Consider the following 20,256-nt stretch of genomic DNA (forward strand, 5'->3'; position numbering starts at 1 on the left):
ACGTTTTTCTCTACAAATTCGGTCAAAGTTTAATTTTTTTTATTTAAGACAACTCTAAGAATCTATTTATTCAAGGACAAATGGAGTATATACTTTCAACATTTCCATGCTTGCTAGGCAAGCTTGGCGACTTCTTGTGTACCCAAACACTTTGTGCACACAAGTGCCGAGTGCCAAGTACTTTCTTGGTAAATCCATTCTTGAAGCTACTGCAAGAGGGGGGCATTTCATATACTTGGAGAAGCATCCTTAAAGGGTGAAGTTATTGAAGGAAGGGATAATATGGAGGATTGGGAGTGGCACTTCAGTTGACATTTGGAGGGATTCCTGGATTCCACGGAACCACACAAGAAAAATCATTACACCTTGTCGTGGCTCCATCTTGATCATGAAGGCCATTGATATGATTAATCCTATTACTGGATCTTGGGATGAGTAGCTAGTAATAAATACTTTTTGGGAGGAAAGATGCTAAAATTATTTTATCAATGCCACTCTATGATGATATGGAGGATTTTCAGGCCTGGCATCCTGATCCAAAGGGTTAATTTTCGGTCAAATCGGCTTATGCCTTGGGTATCAAATTAGGGATCAAGATAATGGGCTGATGCCTCACCCTCATCTGGGCCTGGCAGAAGCTTTGATTGGAAAAGGATATGGAAGTTGAATGTTGCAAATAAGGTGAAAGTTTTTGTTTAGCAGCTAGCCCACAATGCCCTGCAAGTTAAAATTAATATTGCTAGGAGAGGTGTGAATCGAGATACACTATGTCATTTGTGCCAAAGATTTGATGAAGATCTTGGTCACTTGTTTTTCCAATGCAAAGATGTGCGATTATGTTGGCTGCTTCCTAACTCAGAAGAGGCGAGAACAAGTCTATAAGCACAAGTCTCTATTGAAGATATGTTGGAGAAAGTTTGGGGCTATCAAGCTGATGTGCAACAGAAAATTATCTTATTTCTAGTGTTGGTACTCTATGCGTAATAAGGTGAATGCAGGTGAGAGAAGGAAGAGTGCCTAGGAAGTGGTTAAGGATGTCCTTTACCATACGCAAGCCTGCAACTTTGCTTTGCAAGGCAACATTTCTAAAATCTATAATGTAAGTAAATTAAAATAGAGAACCCCACCGGAGGAATTCCACAAAACCCAACTGTGATGGAGCTTTTCACGAAGATTATAACACTATTAGATTTCGACCCTATTGCCACTTGACGCCATTTGCATTACCACAAATTGTGTTATAATAGGAGTGTGTTTTGTAACATTTGTCCAAAAAGACGGCAATAGGGGGACTGCGTTGCCATAAAATAGTGCATTGTAATTTTTTGGGCGTCGAAATAGGGTCAAAATTTAGTAGCGTAACAAAGTTGGTTGGGGCTTTGTTATACCGTGATTGTTGTAGACAAGTCATGGTAGCAGGTGCTGGTCCAGAAGAGCATATGATGAACGCCCAATACTATAAAGCAATGGCCTGTATAAAGGGGCTGGAGCTCGCGGCATCTTTGGGCATTCAACGTATTATTTTGGAGGCTGATGCTGCGACTGTGGCTAATGCGGTTAACAACCCAGGCTCTAACAAATATGCTCTTAGCACCATGTTTAGAGAAATCAGAGCTAAAATGATGAGTGACTTTGTTATTTCCTCTGTTTCTCACTGCCCTCGGCCTTGTAATTCAGTTGTACACACAAGTAGCCGTAATAGGCCTAAGCTGTACTTTAAACAGATCTGTCTTTTGACAGGCCTTTGTTCCTGACTGTAGCTATACTGGTCTCCAGCGATTTAGGCATTTAGCTGCACCGATTGTTTAATAAAAAACTATTTTCCATCTAAAAAAAGAATGGCTCGGGACCTGAACAGTTAGACATACTTTTTCTCCTACTATATATATACGACCAACCCACCGGCCAGCGGCCACACCAGACACCACCACACACATCGCCTCTCAAACTCCTACCCACAAGGCCACAGTGCCACATCCGCCCGATACCTATAAAACCTCACCAGTCACCTCCCCAGGTCCCAAGCAAAGGCAGCTCACGAGGATACACAGAACGGGAAGCTTCGGTGCATGGGCACCTTCCTCGCGCCATTCCCGTCTCCCCAGCCCGTCTTTCCCACAGCGGACACCGAGTTCTCCTCCACCGCGGTTTCTGCCAACGCCGAGTGCTCCCCCACCTTCCTCGCCTCTCCCGACGCAGAATTCTCTTCCTCCTCGCCGCCATGGACGACGACGTCGGAGTTGGGTCGTCACAGCCTAATGCGCCCTTCGCAGCTGAAGCTGACGCCGACTCTGCTAATTTCCCGCTCTTATTTGCTGCCCACGAACACGATCACCACCAGGCCGTTGACGCGATGATGATGCCATTGCCGCCGCAGGTTTTTGCTGACCTTTCGGTGAATCCCATTCCTAGCAGTGTGGTTCAAGGATCATTATTCCCGGCCGTGGGCGAAGGCGGGGCCACGGCCGGGCAGCACCTCGCGACAGGAAAGAGACGGCAGCCGCAGACGAGAAGCAGCTCGCAGTCTAACGACGCTCCCGGCGAGAGCAGCAGCGGCCAGGCCCATGCGCCAGATAGGGCCAGGGCCAGCCGCCGGGTGTGGGTCCGGACGCGGAGCACCGAGTGGTGGGACCACCTGGACGGGCCGTCGTGCCCGGACGCCGAGTTCCGGCGCGCCTTCCGCATGTCGCGCGCCACGTTCGGCGCGCTCTGCGACGCGCTCGGGGGCGCCGTCGCCAAGGAGGACACCGTGCTGCGGACTGCCATCCCCGTGCGCCAGCGCGTGGCCGTCTGCCTCTGGCGCCTCGCCACGGCGGAGCCCCTCCGCGAGGTCTCCCGCCGCTTCGGCCTCGGCATCTCCACCTGCCACAGCATCGTGCTCCAGGTCTACCACGCCCTGGCCGCCGTGCTCAGGCCCACGACCATCACCTGGCCTGAGCCTGACTCCGCCGCGACCGTTGCGGCCAGGTTTGAGGCCGCCTACGGGCTCCCTGGCATCATCGGCGCCGTCTACACCACGCGCGTCACCGTCGTCGCGCCCAAGGCCAACGTCGCCGCGTACTACGACCGCGGCCTCACGGAGCGGAACCAGAAGGCGTCCTACTCCGTCGCCGTCCAGGCCGTTGCTGACGCCGACGGAGCGTTCACGGACGTCTGGATCGACCCGGGGTCGCTATCTGACGCAGCCGTGCTTGGCAGGTGGGCTCTTTGCGGGCTCCTAGGGGGCCACGGGCAGGAGCAGCGGCTAGTCGGTGGCACGAGCTATCCGCTCATGGACTGGATGCTCGTGCCGTACGCGCACCAGAACCTGACGTGGACGGAGCACGCGTTCAACGAGCGGGTCGCCGCCGCGCGCGGTGTGGCGCGGGGCGCGGTCAGGCGGCTCAAGGCGCGGTGGCGCTGCTTGCAGCGCCGCAGCGAGGTGAAGATGCAGGACCTCCCCAGCATGATCGCCGCCTGCTGCGTGCTGCACAACGTCTGCGAACGCGCCGGCGAGGAGCTTGACCCCGATCTCATGCAGTATGAGCTCGATGACGACGACGGTGACGTCGTCGCTCACGACGCCGCGCCCCCCGCACCGGCAGTGCAGGCGGCGCGAGACAGGATCGCGCACGGCCTCCTGCACGGCAGCCACGCTAGTAACTAGCGAGTAGCGACAGGGTATTTCATCATCACTTGTCGCCTTTATATACACCAGGGGTTTTCATTATCCGAAATAAAAATTTATGAATTTATTTATCGAAACCCACGCATAGAACGGAAATTTCAAATTTTTTGGTGAATCTGGGCAGGTAAAGAAAACCCTAATTAAATTTCCGTAGAGGGCGAAATTCACCGGAATTTTTTACTACAACCATTGGTGTATTTAACTAGGGTTTTTTTTACTAGAACCTCGAACTCCCTCGACGTGGACGGGACTCGATCGGTATCCAACAGCGAGCCCGCACACACCTGGAAACAGAGGCGAAGCGAGATCCATAGGGCGACCGTCCTCACCCCTCCGGTGAGAGCAGGAGCAGGTATAGTCACGGGTCGACACTCGACAAAAATATGATATGAAGGGGGTATACCCCTGCTGTACAAAGAAGCAAATATTTGGTACATGAACCCGAAGCATATGGGTCGACGACCACGATACGAAGCATGGAGTCTTGTATGTATTGCGGTGGTTGACTTGTTGATTTGGGACCAAGGTTGCAAAGAATGTTACATATTATTCATCATCAGTAAAATAATAAAACAAAAGAATAGTTGAGCCCAATCTGAGCCCGTTATACAAATGGGCTGCAATTTCTGGCCCATCCACTCATCTACACCTTGTGAATTTGTGATGCCCTATTCGCACTGTAAAATACACCAAAGCAGCCGCCGCCGGTGACTCTCGTTCTCTCCTAGTCTCATCGTCATCCGTCCTCCACACGCGTGGCTGTGGGTAGGACTGCGCTGGCTGCGACACAAGGAGGCGCGAGGTCCGGCGACGCGCGTGGGGCGACTGGGTGGCACTACGCCGGCAGTGACGCAAAGAGGCGCGAGGGCTGGCGACGATCTCGAGCTCGGTTCTCCATCGCCGCCGGCGCCGCCGGCGCGAGGAGCAACGAATCACTTCGGGTAACTCTGGCCGCCAGACCCTGTTTTCGTGCTCCTGCCCATGCTCCCAGCCTCCCGTGCACTCTTCATCTAGGATTGGGACTCGTCCCTTCTTGAACCACTGCTGTAATCGGGGCGTGACCCATCGATAAATGGGACGTCGACCCATCTCGTCCCCGTACCTCGATTTGGGTCGAGGTACCTGGTACGCGGTTCGCGGCTTCGACCCCGAACCCTGTACTCAAAGGTTGAAGACGGGACTACAGGAGCCGTTGTAGGACGACAGCACGAGGAAAGGGGCGGCGGCCAACGAGCGAACTGGACTGTCCCACGTGGGCCATCGAGGGGGAACTAGGCTTTATTTAGGCCTTACGTGGCAGACCATACGCCGTACCGCGCACCGTTCGGCACTCACCAAACCCGAAGGCACACACACTGGCACGGCGCACCGCAGGCGGCGCCGCTGCGGCGGCGGCGGCGGCGACGGCTTCCCCTCCCAGCCTCCCGGTCTCACCCTCCGCGCTCCGCCTCTCCCGGCTGGTGGCCCTGCGTGGCTGCGCCCGGCGCGCGGCAAGAGCAGCCTCCTCGATCGTCAGCTTCGTCTCCGCAGACGAGATCGATCGCGCGAACCATAGGTACGTGCGCTGTGCGCATCGGCTACTCCTATAGCCCGGTGGATCTCGCCTCTGCGTGACTCGTGTAAGAACTGCGAAGCATGGCTGCTTCCAAGACACGACATCAATAGATTTTTTTTTCTTCTTATATCCCAAGCGGAGAACAGGAGGTTACTAATGACCGCGTGTTGCTGTTAGTCGAGTACAGTAACGTAATTACGTTCATTGTCAAGTGCTCTTCTATTAAGGGATCACCAAACTCTGAAACGGCCGTTTGTGTGGAAGTAGATTTTCTGTGCCCAGGCGTTGCACACTGGCAGAAACTAAGGCTAAGATGCTTCTCTGCTAGCATCTGCACCTCACCTCGATGTTCTTCGTGTTTTAGGAATAAGGCTAAGATGCTTCTCTGCTAGCATCTGCACCTCACCTCGATGTTCTTCGTGTTTTAGGAATAAGGCTAAGATGCTTCTCTGCTAGCATCTGCACCTCACCTCGATGTTCTTCGTGTTTTAGGAATAATATGTCCAAATGTCTCTTTTACAGTCTTCACCATGCCCTGTTTTAAATTGATAGGCTTTGTACTATAATTTTCAATTGAAACATTTATTATTGTTGACTTCTATCTTAAAAGGTAATATTTTGATCCTTGTCTGCTGTTCTACAACATTTATTCTATGCGCTGGCTGACCTCATCGCTGAGTGGACCGAGATCCAAGAGCCCATCCCCGTCGCTTGCCCCGAGCACTGGATAATGTATTTCAACGGCGCCCTCAACATCAACGGTGCTGGTGCTGACATTTTGTTTATTACTCCGACTAAGGACAAGCTCCGATACGTCCTTTGAATTCATTTCCCAGCTTTCAACAACGCCACGGAATATAAAACATGTCTCCACGGACTTTGTATAGCCGTCGAGCTCGACGTCAAACGCCTCATGGTATACGAAGACTCTACGCTGGTCATCAACCAAGTCAACAAAGATTGGTCCTGTTCCAGTGAAAAGATGGACACATACTGCGTTGAGATCAGGAAACTCGAAGGAAAGTTTTACGGTATCGAGTACCACCACGTGGTACGAGACCAAAATCAACTCACCGACCACCTATCTAAGTTAGGCTCTTCTCGCGCCGCGATTCCACCTGGGCTTTTTGTTCAAGACCTCTTTACTCCGTCTATTATGGAAGAGAAGGAAGTTCAAGAAATCCCCCACCGAGAAACTGGTACTCGTAGTACCTTCGCCGGACGTAGATTGGAGGGAACAGTTTATCAAGTACCTCACTAGCACCGACGTACCCGCCGATAAGACTGAAACTGAATGCCTCATCCGTCGCAGCAAGCATTACGTGCTGGTGGACGGAAAGTTGATGAGGAAAAGTGCCAAGGTAGGGATACTGCAGAAATGCATCACCCGAGAAGAGGGTGCAAAACTACTCCTTGAAATCCACTCTAGTTCCTGTGACAATCACGCGGCCTCTAGAAACTTGGTCGACAAAGTTTTCTGAGCTGGTTTTTATTGGCCCACGGCTATCGCCGACGTAGAAGACCTCGTCCGACGTTGTGAAGGAGGTCAATTTTTCGCCAAGCAAATACACGTGCCGGCGCAGGAATTACAAACCATCCTAGCTTCTTTGCCTTTTGCATGCTGGAGACTGGACATGATCGGGCCTTTCAAGCCTGCGTTAGGAAGTTTTCGGTATGTGTACGTCGCCATTGACAAGTTCTCCAAGTGGATCGAATACAAGCCACTTGTTTCGGCCACTACAAAGAAGACAGTCGAGCTCTTCGAAGATTTCATCCATAGATTCGGTCTTCCGAACAGCATTATCACCAACCTCAGAACTACATTCACTGGTCACCATTTTTGGGACTTCTGCGAAGACCGATGCATCTCCATCAAATATGTCTCTATTGCCCATCCTAGAGCCAATGGCCAGGTCAAACGGGCAAACAACATGATCCTCGATGCCCTCATGAAGAGACTATACCCGAAAGAGGAAAAGCATCTGGGCAGATGGCTCAAAGAGCTCCTAGTTGTGGTCTGGGGACTACACACTCAAGCTAGTCGCAACACCGGTGTATCTCCATATTTTTTGGTCTATGGTTCAGAGGCCATACTCCCTGTGGACATTGCCTTCCGAGCACCTAGGGTAGAGAATTATAATGAAGAGCAAGCCGCAGCTACTCGGACAGAGGATGTCGACAGAGCTGAAGAAGAACCCCGGATCACTTGCGTCCGCACAGCCAAGTACCTAGAAGGCCTACGAAGATACTACAATCATAGTATCAAAGGTCATTCATTTGAGGTCGGCGACCTCGTTCTCCGTAGAAAGCAGAAAACCGAAGGGATGCACAAGCTCTCCTCCCCTTGGAAAGGGCCTTATGTGGTCAAAGAGGTTACCCGACCAGGGTCTTACCGGCTATGTGACATGGAGGGAATTGATATCGCCAACTGATGGTACATCGAGCAACTTATACGTTTCTATCATTGAAACGCTCCAGATATGTACTCTTCACTCCATAATGAATGAAATTTTTGTCGCCATAATTTGTCTCCATTATTTCTCCACTTCAGTTTAATCTCCATTTATGATTACTAGCTCCAAGCTACTCCTTAACAAACTCCAACAATTATACGTGATCTCCATAAATGTTTTGCCCCGTTTCTCCATACTAAAATATCTTTAAGATATTTCACCAACCATCGAGCAGCACATGTTCCGCTCTGTGTTCTTTAGAAAAAACCATGTCTCCGATCTCTCCCTACACATGCTATGGGCTCCAGCGCTCTGCATTATGGGTGGTCGACTGTGGTTCCTCAGTCACGTTTGTTTCCCCTACACATGCACGGGCTCTAGTGCTCGATGTTATGGGATATGGGCTAGCCAAGGCCAAGAGCCCAGTAATGAACTAACTGCTCGGACACTACTTATACCATGTATAAACGCGTTAGGGTTAACAACACATCTCTTTTTCACTGCAAGCGCTAGCAAGCTGCCTAAACATGCACATGTCGTCTACTTACAACATTTATGCAAATACATAAATGTTTGCTTAGGCCCTCGTGCATCTTACTCCCCTTTCTAGATGTTCCATATAGGTTCCTCTCCACTCAGGCTATTGGGCTCGGCCATCATTGTCTACCTCGCTGAACAGATTGACATCGTTGGCTAGCTTCTTCGCCGCATCCTCCACCTCATCTTTCAGTTGCTCCTCCTTTGTTGCACCCGTCCCTCTAGCGAATCCGACCCCTATCGCTCAAATATTGATTGCAGGGTAGTGAGACCGGACCACCGCCAGGGCGTGTCGTGATAGAGACAGCGACATCTCGGTTGAAGCCTTAGAAGTTCTCCCATGCCGCCTTGCACCTGTTAATGATGGCATTCGGACAGGGGCGGCCTGTCATCGGGCTAAGGAGCTACTTCCATGTTTATACAGTCGAGCACCAGCCTGACTCCAACCACCATGGCATCAAGTTTTCCCCTTTGGATTTTTGCCTCCAGCTCCAGCATGTCGAACTATGCCTTGGTTCTTCGACGGTATTCTGTAGACACCAAAGGGCTCCGTCGAACGAAGAAATCATTTCGACAACTACTCTGACCATGAATTACTCCTTCTAGATCCTCGGTCAGTTTCTCTGCTTGCCTAGAATCCTTTTCCTTCTCCTCTTAGAGTTGACCAATGACATGATGGTACTAGCCGAGCTTTGCATCTTGCTCTACAAACGTAACGGTCGACTGACAACATCAAGACTGTTCGGCAATGCAGAACAAATTCACCGATCCACAATACCTTTCTTCTGTTTAGAGATGATTTATAGCTGCCCAGACGTGTGCTCCAACTGCTTAGAGCTGCTTTTCAGCTGCTCGGAGGTATGCCCTAGCTGCTCAAAGATGATCTTCAACTGCTCGGATAAGATGCCCTTTTGGTACTCTAGATCCTTGGCGTTTGATTCAGCAAGATCCCTTTTGCGCTAGGCCCTCTAGACGTTCTTCTCCATCAGTTTCATCGCCTCCTTTAGCTTCTTGTTCTCCTCGGTGAGGGGCTCCATCCTTTTGATCAACTATTGCTGTTGTATGGCAGTTCGCGCTATGCCCTGCAAAGCACCAAGATTATAAAGGACCATAGTCTCCAACACCAAAGATGGACACCGCTGATGCAATACTAACCTCAATTTGCTTCATAACTGTGGAAAGGGTGGACTGTAGCCTCTTCACCTCCCTAGTGGTGTCCTCCTCTTCTATGACCATGATTTCCTCCCCTCGCTTGCAGAAGATGCAGACGGCAACACTGTCGGCCTCTGTGCCCCTAGATTCTGGCACGACGTCGGCAGCTCCCGCTCTCACCTTCGAAGACTTGGCAGCTCTCACCATTGCTCCTGGTGCCTCCATTGAATCGTCCGCCATTGTTGTCGACCGCTCGCCACCTCCAACTCCATCAGCAGCGGTGGTTGAATCCTCCGCAAACCAACAAGCACCTAGGGACTCTAGGACAGAGTCTGTCCGCAATGTCTCCGCACTGTGAATAGTCCCCGGCTGCTCGCTAGTCTGGCCTAAAGGATTCAGATCCTCCACGTGCCCCGTTCTGCATCAGATTAGCTCATCGATCACCGCAACTATAAAAATCGGATAGCTACCGATCCCAAGGTAAAGATACTTACATATCAGCTTCCCAATAAAATGGTTCTGAACCGGCGCTGCCTCCCTAAGCACCTAGGCACTACTCTAGGGTCAACCCACATGTCCTAGGCTGGAGGTCTTATGGCCCCCACCGTCGACGTCTCCTCCACCTACCGCTCGAGGACTCCTTCCCCTCCCTTCGATTGCACCTCTACGCACGTGTTGCGTGATGATGCTTTAGTGCTTGGAGGGGGAGCTACTAGAGCCCCATCGTCATCCAACCACTCAGATATCGCCGCACTCTGTGTCCAAGCGGTCTAACTACCACCAAATGAGATGCCAACCGGCTTGTGGGGAGCTACATCCGCTGTTCTTCTCTTCTTTTGGGCCGACTCATCTTTTGTCGCCCTTTTCCCCTAAACTTTCTCTGATACCGAGGGAGAACTCTCCTTCTGACCAGCACCTTCACCTCTAGATTCAGACGAGGTGCTGATGGCACCTTCCTCTGGCTGAGTGGCCGGCCTGGCATCCACTGCCTTCGGCCAATCACTCCTCGACATGCCCGAGAAGTACGCCGCTCGTTCCTACCAATGGATCTTTCCACAAGCAAATCAGTCCACTACTCAGCGTCGGCATGGGATAAAAAGCACTAGGAACAACAGTCGAGATATTTACCTGAGGAGGTGAGTTCGTGCAGTTGAAGGGTTTTGGCTACCCTGGCATGGTGTGAGACATGTTTAGAGCAAATAGTTCAGCGACCCAGTGTAGCACAACCTCCTTTGATAGGTTCTTCATCCTCTCTCAAGGTGCCATTAGTATCTCCTTTGAAGTCAAAGCCCGAATGAGCCCTCTCCTTGTAGGGCTGAATGCGGAGCAATATGAAGTTAACCACCACCTCCACTCTGCTCATCTTTATGCCCCTTATTAGCTCGAGGAGCTCCTTCACCTGTTCCATATCGGCACTGGTCGGTTTCTCCGACCAGCTCCTTTGATTCTCCAGAATCTGGCCGACATCGCATCGGATGGTAGGATCACTTTGCTTCATATAGAACCACCTGATATTCCACCCCATCAGCGAGGTATTCAGTGGCATAGGATGTATTCGCCCGCCATCCCATCACTAGAGCTATAGATACACACCGCCAACAACTTTGGAACCACCCCTCGTTTCTTCTTCAGCTAGAAAAAGTGTCGAAAAGATTAAAATGGGGAAGAATGCCAAGATACACCTCATAGAAGTGGTTAACATAGAAATGTGCAAAATAGTGTTCAAATGAAGATTACACAAGCTCACTCTCTAATACTCCAATAGATCCTGCAAGAAAGGATGTACAGGAAGCCCTAATCCGCGCTACAAATAATCTTCGAATACAACAATTTCATTGGTGTGTGACATCGGATAGGGCTCACCGTCGGTCGGATGCCATCTGGCGGTGACATGGTCAGGAAGAATGCCTGCCTCCACCATCTCATTGAGCTCCATCTCCCCCATGAGTGACAATACCCATTCCTTGCCATGGCTCGTCCCGGTGGCCGCCTTCTTTGTGTTACCACCTCCCCTCTTCGATGCCATCCCTCAGATCTAGAGTGTGTGTGAATGCGAATGGGGGAGCACGAGGGCAAGGAGGAAGACAAAGTGGTGGAGTGGCAAAGGTGGGAGTGTGGAGTGCAGCGACGTAGTTATAAAGACACCCAACCTATTTTTTGCATTCAAGGGTTTTTGGGAAACCGCACCATGCTGATTTGCGCCCTTCCGAATTCCCCAAAGCGGCATGGTGGGCCGTTATCTGGACTTCTACGCAACTATGGCCCATATCACCCATTTTTCGACGCAACATGGTACTACACACCGAATATTCGCCGACCACTCCGCAATACCATCAAGGCTTAGTAATTTCTACTGTACAGTCATTACTCCAGCCTTTTCTCCACGATTTGAGTAATCGGTTCACTTGTGGCTCAGGGACTATGTCATCATTATGATTCGATTTCTCACCATACTGGGGACTATTGTTTTTGACCCTGGCACCACGTGACCATGTCACCTACTGTTAGGCTCAGGGACTAAGTGGGCACACTTCACCTTATAGTGAATGTGTGCTTTTCATTTTAGGGCTCAGCCCATGGACTGGTTGCCTGCTCGGATGGTTTTCTGCCTTTCTTCTACTTTCTAGACACTAGCACCATGTGACCACGTCACCTACTATCATGCTCGAAGATTAAGTGGGCACACTTCACCTTGCGGTGAGTATGTTTTCTTTAATCTAGAAGGCTCCATGACTTTGAAGTTGAAGAATATTATCTCTCTTTCTCGTGGTCAGAACTCTAAGTGGGCACTACTTGGTCCACTGCGAGGAAATTTTTTATTTTGAATTTGAGCTCCTTACATCCTTCTGGCAAGCCTTACTTGGGTAAGACCATGCTCGGCTGGATAGTTAAGCTAGTCGGTTACTGGTCCACAACTGCTCAGTGACTCATTAGGGTGGTTAGACCATGAGTCTGACTGCTCGGCTTTATTTACACCTGCTCGGATAAGCTCAAGACGGTGTTGCACAGCGGATGCAAGGCGCTCGGGGACTAGCTGTGGGGGGGTTTGACCTCGAATACCCACAACAGACCACATGGGGTGCGCTGCCAGGGGTGGTCCAGCCCACAAGACGAGGCCTTACAGAGCATGGCGCTGCTCGGTGCGTCCCACAAGACATCGGGAAGATATCCTAAAGATACGACGTAATCTGTTAGGATATGTTACGATCCCATGATTCCTATAACTTGTTATTACTTACCGGTTATCTCCTAGATCTAACTGACTTGTAACCCTACCCCTGCCTATATAAGGCGGGTAGGGGACCCCTCAGAACACACGCAATACCATACGATAGCCAATACAAACCAATAGACCATAGGAGTAGGGTATTACGTCATGCAGACAGCCCGAACCTGTCTAACTCTTGTGTCTCTGTTGCCTTCTTGTTCTTGATTATGCGCACCATTGCCGATCAATCTACCTTCGTGGGATATCCCTTAGAGGACTACCGATGATATTATGTCGACACTTTTCATTACAGAGGGGTAATTAGTTCAATGATGAAGTTCTGGTCATCACAGTTCTAAAAGCAGATCATCATAGAAGAGTAGGAACAATTGCATGTGTGATCTAAGACAAACCCTTGTGTCATTCATTGATGAAATTTTGAGACTATATTTGATTTCTTCATAAAGTGGCAGGACATGTGGACCGTCACCAATGAACCATGATGAAACAAAAAAAATCATCATAGAAATCAATCTTCATTAAGATTTTCATCATAGATGTGCATATTCCTATAAGTGAAGGTTACTGCTTGTGGACAATAAACTTCACATATGATTAGATTAAATATTGATCAAAGGTAATGAAGTTTTAACTTTGAAATACAGTGCATGCCTTATATTTGAAGAGGGAGGGAGTGATACTCTAGTACATTTATGCTCCACATGACTAGATTAGTGTATTAGACATTAGTATTGTCCTCAAATATGGTGTGCACACTTTGGTATATAGTTACACCAAGAATGTTGTATTTATTTAGAGGGCTTTGTTGTGGTACTCCCAAATAACTATGACTAATTCATGTAATTGGGTTGGATGGTTAGGATCATCTATTAATTTCTAAGAGGTAATAGGTTATATGTTTATTTATTTAATTTGAAATTTAAAAAATAGGATACATAAGGAAATTTTTAGATATACAAATCTTTTTTCTAGATCTAATTATGCATGCATGACTTATTGGATGTGGTAAATCTTTTTATTTCACTTTGGACATGACATAATTTGATTAGCCATAACTATCATGATCTATTTTTGACGCATGTAACATGATAGGTTTATATGCATGCATGACATCGGAGTGATAGTTGTATTGTACATAACATATCATTCATAGAGTTGGTAAAGAATAAGAACTACTTTTGACTCGACAATATGGCTTTAAAAATTAGCTATAACATAACTGCCATGTATAATATATTTATCATAGAAACAACATGTCGGTGTTTTGTAAACCGAACTAGTAAACTTATACGATTGCCGCGCCGCTCTAGGAAGATGATGGTAGCATCCAATAGACATGAGGATTTGTATTGGTTCAGGCTGAAGCCCTATGTCCAGTCTTAGAGATGATCGAGTGCGTGTTTCTCGCTTGAACGCTCTGAAGTTCTTATAAGGGGGGGGGTGCAAGAAAGGTGGAAGAGATGGAAGGACCTATGCTAGATGAAGGGCTACCTGAAGAGAAGCTCCAAGAGCCCTACTACAATGGTGAATGAATGGAATGGTGGAGGATGTGAATTGTCCTCGAGATGGGTGCCTTGGCTACCCTTATATAGAGTTTGGGGCCAGGGCTTGTACAAAGAGGAGGTTCTCTCGACCGAAGGGTCAAGAGTCTAAGGGAGGGCCTAGCTAACTTGGCTTACAAGCTACGCCATCTTATGGTGCATGTTCGATCGTGGCTATCATCATGGTCTTCTAGCCATGTTGCGGCAGGATGTGACGTGGTGCTACTATGCTGGCCGTGTCGACACTATAGCCTTGATGGTGGTTCGTCAACCATCCTATGCAATGCGGCATTCATCGTGGCCTTCATCATCTCCTGGTTCCTAGGGCTATCATACCTGAAGTAAGTAGCTACCCTAGGTCATCATTTGCTTGGCCGCTTTGCGGGGCCTAGGGCCATGCCCTGATCGTTGGGGTTGGGGTACTCTGTCGGTCTAGATAGCCTTTCCATCGAGTCCCTCATCATGGATGGGTGGGATCATACATGTAACACTATAGGTGTTAAGCATGCATTTGGCATTGGCATTGCATGAGCACAAGCATCATTGATCATTCATGAGCATCTCAAAGTTTATCTTTATGATTGCTTATATCACATATATTTGTTACTAAATGCTGTACATATGCTAGGGTTTGCATGTGACCAATGTATAAAATGTTTGTGGGACCTTAGCAGTACCTTAAACATGTTTAGAATGTCATTTGGAACAACTTTGGTATTCATGACTTGGACCCATTTGGCCTCTAAGTCATGGTTATTGTGTAGGCTTTCATTTTGAAGTTGTATGATTTACCTAAGTTGAACTATACTCTAGAGACTTTGCATGGTAGTGCACCCTTAAGCAAAGTTGTAGTACTTGACTAGAGTAACAACTTTTATTTTTGGGTCAAGCCCTAATTCGGTGCATAACATACTCAAAAATAGCTCACAAGTAGCAATAGAATTACTATTTTTGAGTTTGAAAATTTTCTAAGTCTAGAAATGATTTTTAGTTTCAATGTACCATACTTTGGAGCTTTGTATTTTGAAAACTATGGCAAATTATATGTTGCTCCCTAAAGCAAAGTGGGATTTTGCATGTAGCTCTACAACTTTTGTTAATAGAGCTTTTTCTAAGAATGAATGGATTTGGAGTTAGATGATCGCTAAGTTGCTTCGTCAGGCGCTGTCATCGGCTCTGATGGACGTGCCCACGCCGGTGTCAGTGGTTGACTAGGGGTAGGCCATGAGCGCCACATGGCAGCCATATGCCAGTGCCGGCCTAGCCGGTCAGGCCAACGTGGGGAGTAAAGGCGGGTGCCTCTGTTGCTCGCCCCATTTCGCTCTCACACCTCGCTCTCTCTCGCCCACGCCAGAGCAAAGCGGAGCACCATGCTGCCATGCCATCATCGTTGCTCTGTCGTGCCCGCTCGTCGCCATCGTAGCTCCACCACTTGATTCCTCATGCCAAGAGCTCCACCACCTCCACCTCTAACTCCCCGAACCACTACTACCTCACGTCGTTCCTTGGTAAGTCCCCATTTCGCCTCGCCGCCACCGCACCATCACCAAAGCGCCGCCGCATGCTCGACTCACCATGGCCATACCATTCCACTGCACCTCCTATCCTCCTATTCTTCGGTCTATAGCCGCTTTGTGTTCCATATGTTTAGGTAGGAACTAGGTTTGACGCTACCGCTTGGTTCGTCGAAACACGTCGCCGTTCTACGCGTGGCCGCCATGGCCACCGTGGCACTTGAGCTCGCCGTTGCCGAGCTGGTCCATCATCTCCCTCATCTCTCATGCATCTTAGTTTGAGTGACCCTAGACCTTGAGTATGGCATGACAAAGACCTGCCTTTTGTTGTTGTCTAGCCAGAACGGTGGGAGAACCACCTTGCTCCGTGCACCACCGCCGCGGCATGCCCACGGTCGGAGCTCACCGCCGCCTCACCGGAGCCCTAACCACCATAGATAGCTTTGTTAGGATTTCGCGTAGCCATAGAGCACCTCACCAGAGCACGCGATGGCTAGAGAATGCCGACGTACCACCATGCTACCTCCGCCATCCGCCATCGCTGCCGGTGAGCTATCTCTAGTGAACCCTAGGTCGTGTATTCACCACCAACCGACGTGGCTTGATGTGGGGAACACATTGGTGTCACAGTCGTTGCCAGTGATCTTGCCGCCAGTGAGATAGGACTGGATGAAGCACCTCCTCTGCTCTGGAGTCATTGATGTGTGGGTCCTACTGACCAGCGGGCCCTATCTGTCAGTCTATGTATTATTTGATTTTCTGATTTGTTTTCACAGATTTGAATGCATGTTTCAAAAATTCATATCTAGAGCTAGAAGTGTCCAAATAGGGTGAACCAAATTTTGTTGGATTCATCATGAAGTGTAGTATTTGATAAAAATATGGAATGCACTGTTTATAGTATTTTCTAGGAGAATTAAATGGAGCTAAATAAGTGCTTTTAAATTGTTTGCAATCTTGTAAAATACATAACTTGAGCTAGGAAAGTGATAAAATTATGATTCCAATTTTTATGATCTTGTGTTGATATGCTCTATCTATGAAAAATACTAAACTTGCAGTAAACTTGATTGGAGTAGAGTGTTTCTATTTATCTTTTAATAAATGGTGTTTTCTGAGGAAATTCATAAGGATAAAAATAAGTAACACATTGCCCTGCAAATTTTTATACAGTGTTAATGGGTTTTAGGGAAGCTAAGAAAAATATGAAATATATTGCTTGACACTTTTCAATAGACTAAACTATTTTTGCTAAAGTAAACCTTATCAACTTGTCATTTTTGAATAGAGGGCTATAGTTCTCTAATTGGCATGAAATTTTCACAATAGACTTTTGGGGTCATATGTATGCCACTATAATTTTCTTTGAATTCATGGAGCAATTGAAATATTTATCTCATAAATCACCTATTATATAAAGAAATTAATAAAGGTATCTAAATACATTAGTTTGGCATAAACATAATGTTTTCTATAGTCCTTGTGATGCATATGCTTTGCTGATAATGGTAGTGCTTGAAGTTGATTGGTTATAAGTAGCTACTTAATTATTGCTTTATAATTCCGCTACATGGCCGCAGGAGTAGTTTCTGTTGTATTGATAAATTAATGATGATAATTACATTTCCTATGAAACTTGTTATTAACAATGTTGTAGATAACTTACTGATATTACTTGTGTCAAATTTTCAAGGTAATAGATTAAACGGTTTGGAAGTTATAGTTGTTAGAAGTCTGCTATCTGAATTTGCTTGTCTACTGGACAGATCTGGATGATTGAATTATTTAACCTAGATAGCTATTAAATCATCTTGTGATGACTAAATGAAAGTTGTAGTCAATTTTGTGAGATTTCCAGAAAGTCCTCGATCATAGCAATTGTTTGAGTAAAACTCCAGTTATGATCTAAAAACTTGTAGCTACTATGTTGTGGTCCAAAAATGGACTTAGTGTGGATTCTTGAAAATTCTAGAGAAGAGATATGCACCTACTCAGTAAATAAGAATTTAACTTGGTTATCATCTATGTAACTTGATATAATCATCAGCATAGAATCATTCACATTCTCATGTCATATCATTCACAATCCTTCTTATGCATCCATGATACTTACTTTATGCATATGCATGCAATAGGTGCAGCAGAAGAAATCACGTTGGTGGAACTCGAAGTCGATCCACAAGAGGAGAACTAGGAAGTTCAGCACCAAGAAGCTCTAGGTGAAGGCGAGCCTAAAGTTGATCATATCCAAGAGTGCCTTGACCACCAGCCAGCCATGTTTGTAAAAGGCAAGCCCCGGAGCATTCTAAGTCTCCCATGGTTTACAAGATATTACTTGAGTCCTTTATGTTTAATGCATTAGGTTATAAGAGTTGATTAGAACCACTTGTTGCATATACTTTCCTTGTTCAGAAATATCTATCTTGAATCTTATGTAGGTTCAGGATCGAACTTCATGCTTAGCCATGCTTAGACCAGTAGAAGTCGGGTGATTTCCTGTCACCTATGAGCTATAGGTGGTGACTTGATCACGGTTGACTATATTGTGCTATCGTGGAACATAACCTGGTGATGTTGAACAATTGGAGACCGGGTGAAATCTTATATGTTAGGTGTGGTGACTTATAGTGATTCCATCTGTGTCATTTAAGGACCGGCCATTGGAGGCCCTCTTGTCATGTTGAATGCATGCCTCTCACACATAGTTGGCCGAATAAGTCGTTCCGACCGTAAAGCCGAGTAGCTCAACTCAGGTCGAGGACATGAGTAGTTAAAGTGCGCACCCTAGAGCTAGTAAGGATGTGCGAAGAGCCAATAGCGTGAGTCCAAGGGCGGGTTCAAGTCCCAATCCTCCTGGCAGATTGGTAGTATCTTTGAGGGCACGACGCTGGTCTTACCCATGATTTGGACCTAAGTTGTACCAAAGGTGACCCAATGTGACCCTAATGGGGGGAGTATGGGTGTGTGTTAGGAATAATTCCCTAGCTGGGTAGGAATCGATTCGAATCTCCATGTCTCCCGGATTGTGAGAACTTGACATGTGCCCCCTTCATCATAGTAATTGATGAAAGTGTTGGTTATGTGGGTTATGAAAATGCTCAACTTGATATGGTTACTATTGTGATGATTTAATGGTACACAACATGTTTGGCATATGATAGATGCTAATCTAGAATGGGATAGGAATAATAAACTTGTTATTTCAAAGTTAAAAGATACTAGATAAATATTGGCTTGTTGGCAAAGGATGTCAGCTAGCTCCACTTATAAGCCTAGCATGATCCTTGGTGTCTCTTATTTTTGGTTTATGATGGGTAAGTCTAGCTGAGTACCTTCTCATACTCAGGGTTTATTTCCCTATTGTTGCAGATAATGTGATGTACGACAACTACTGTAAGCACTGCTTTGCTCCTGTAGTGGATGAGGAATAGGACCATAGGCATGGTCATTCTATATATCATCTCACCCTTGTGCTTTTGGTTGGAGATGACGGTGAAACTAGCTATGTATCTAAACCATTGTTGATGTTGTTCAGAACTATGTTGCTTCTACTACTGTTAAACTGATGTTGTAATAACTATGTTGGAACTCCGATGTATGACAAACTATTTGTGAACTTGTTGTAACATGTGGCTTGTATGTTGAATCATGTATGATCTTCGCTTGTATGTTGGTTGATTCAAGATCCTTTATGATACTCGATGGACTATCGGATTTATATGGGCTCAAGTGTGATGGTTTGACTGCCTCAGTGGTTGCTATTGTACTTGTGCTCTTATAAATTGGACGGTTTTGTTATAGCTAGCATTGGAGCAGGATTCAACACTAAACCTATCACATGTGTAATTAAAACAAAGATTTTTGTTTTAGAAACTTAATTTCTACAACTATAGTAATAAGTTTAGAGTGTTGAAGATTGAACTTAAAACTATAGTGTGCTAGTGGTCATCTTGTTTATGCCTAGTTGAGGACTATTAGGTGGCTAATTAAGTACTAATATGGGGTTTTTTTTTACTTTTGTCATCCATACGGCATGCTATTGTATGGATGCCACTCACTTGAGTGGTAATGTATAGATTAAATGCCTCTACGCTAGGTAAGAAGGTAAGTTGATGAGTGGCATGACCACAAGAAGTGAGCGTGCGGTCGGGGAGAGCTAGCTTTGATATGGTTGTATATGCATGCTTGCATGTGTGTATGGTGTGTATTTAATTGTGGGTAGTGTAATTGATCATCGAGTAGCTTTGATACAGAAGTATATATATGGGATATATATGGAAGTATTTAGTTTACTGCTTTCATATATATCTTGCTATCCTTGATATTCAACTTAGAGCCTAGATTTACCTTTCTGTACATATAACTATTGGGTTGGGCTAAAATGAATCTTCTGTAGGTACACTAACAACAAAACGTGTAGCTCGTTTAGTTATGATTATATTGAGAGAACGTATGTATGCCACCGTGTATGTCGTTAGGATTTATTTCTCTAAGTTTGTGAGGACGTACGGAACGAGCATACATCATGATACATCATTCATTCATGTCATTGCATTGTTCCTTCCCCTTGTAAGATCTTATTGTTAAGTAACTCTTTTCTATAATCGT

The 20,256-nt window shown here is 46.8% G+C and overlaps 1 protein-coding gene and 1 long non-coding RNA gene across 2 annotated transcripts; both read left to right on the forward strand.

Annotated features, from left to right (window-relative positions):
• The first annotated feature begins 2,221 nt into the window (after positions 1-2,221).
• Positions 2,222-3,646, forward strand: LOC136510595 (protein ANTAGONIST OF LIKE HETEROCHROMATIN PROTEIN 1-like). The gene has a single exon (XM_066504997.1). It carries the CDS (start codon positions 2,222-2,224, stop codon positions 3,644-3,646), a length of 1,425 nt encoding a protein of 474 aa, XP_066361094.1.
• A 729-nt stretch (positions 3,647-4,375) lies between these two features.
• On the forward strand, positions 4,376-19,265 carry LOC136509998 (uncharacterized). The gene is made up of 3 exons (XR_010772584.1): positions 4,376-4,608; positions 17,784-17,936; positions 19,018-19,265. It is a non-coding gene; the product is annotated as an uncharacterized lncRNA (long non-coding RNA).
• Positions 19,266-20,256: the final 991 nt, after the last annotated feature.

This window comes from Miscanthus floridulus, chromosome 16, assembly GCF_019320115.1.
Source record: "Miscanthus floridulus cultivar M001 chromosome 16, ASM1932011v1, whole genome shotgun sequence".
Classification (NCBI taxonomy): Eukaryota; Viridiplantae; Streptophyta; class Magnoliopsida; order Poales; family Poaceae; genus Miscanthus; species Miscanthus floridulus.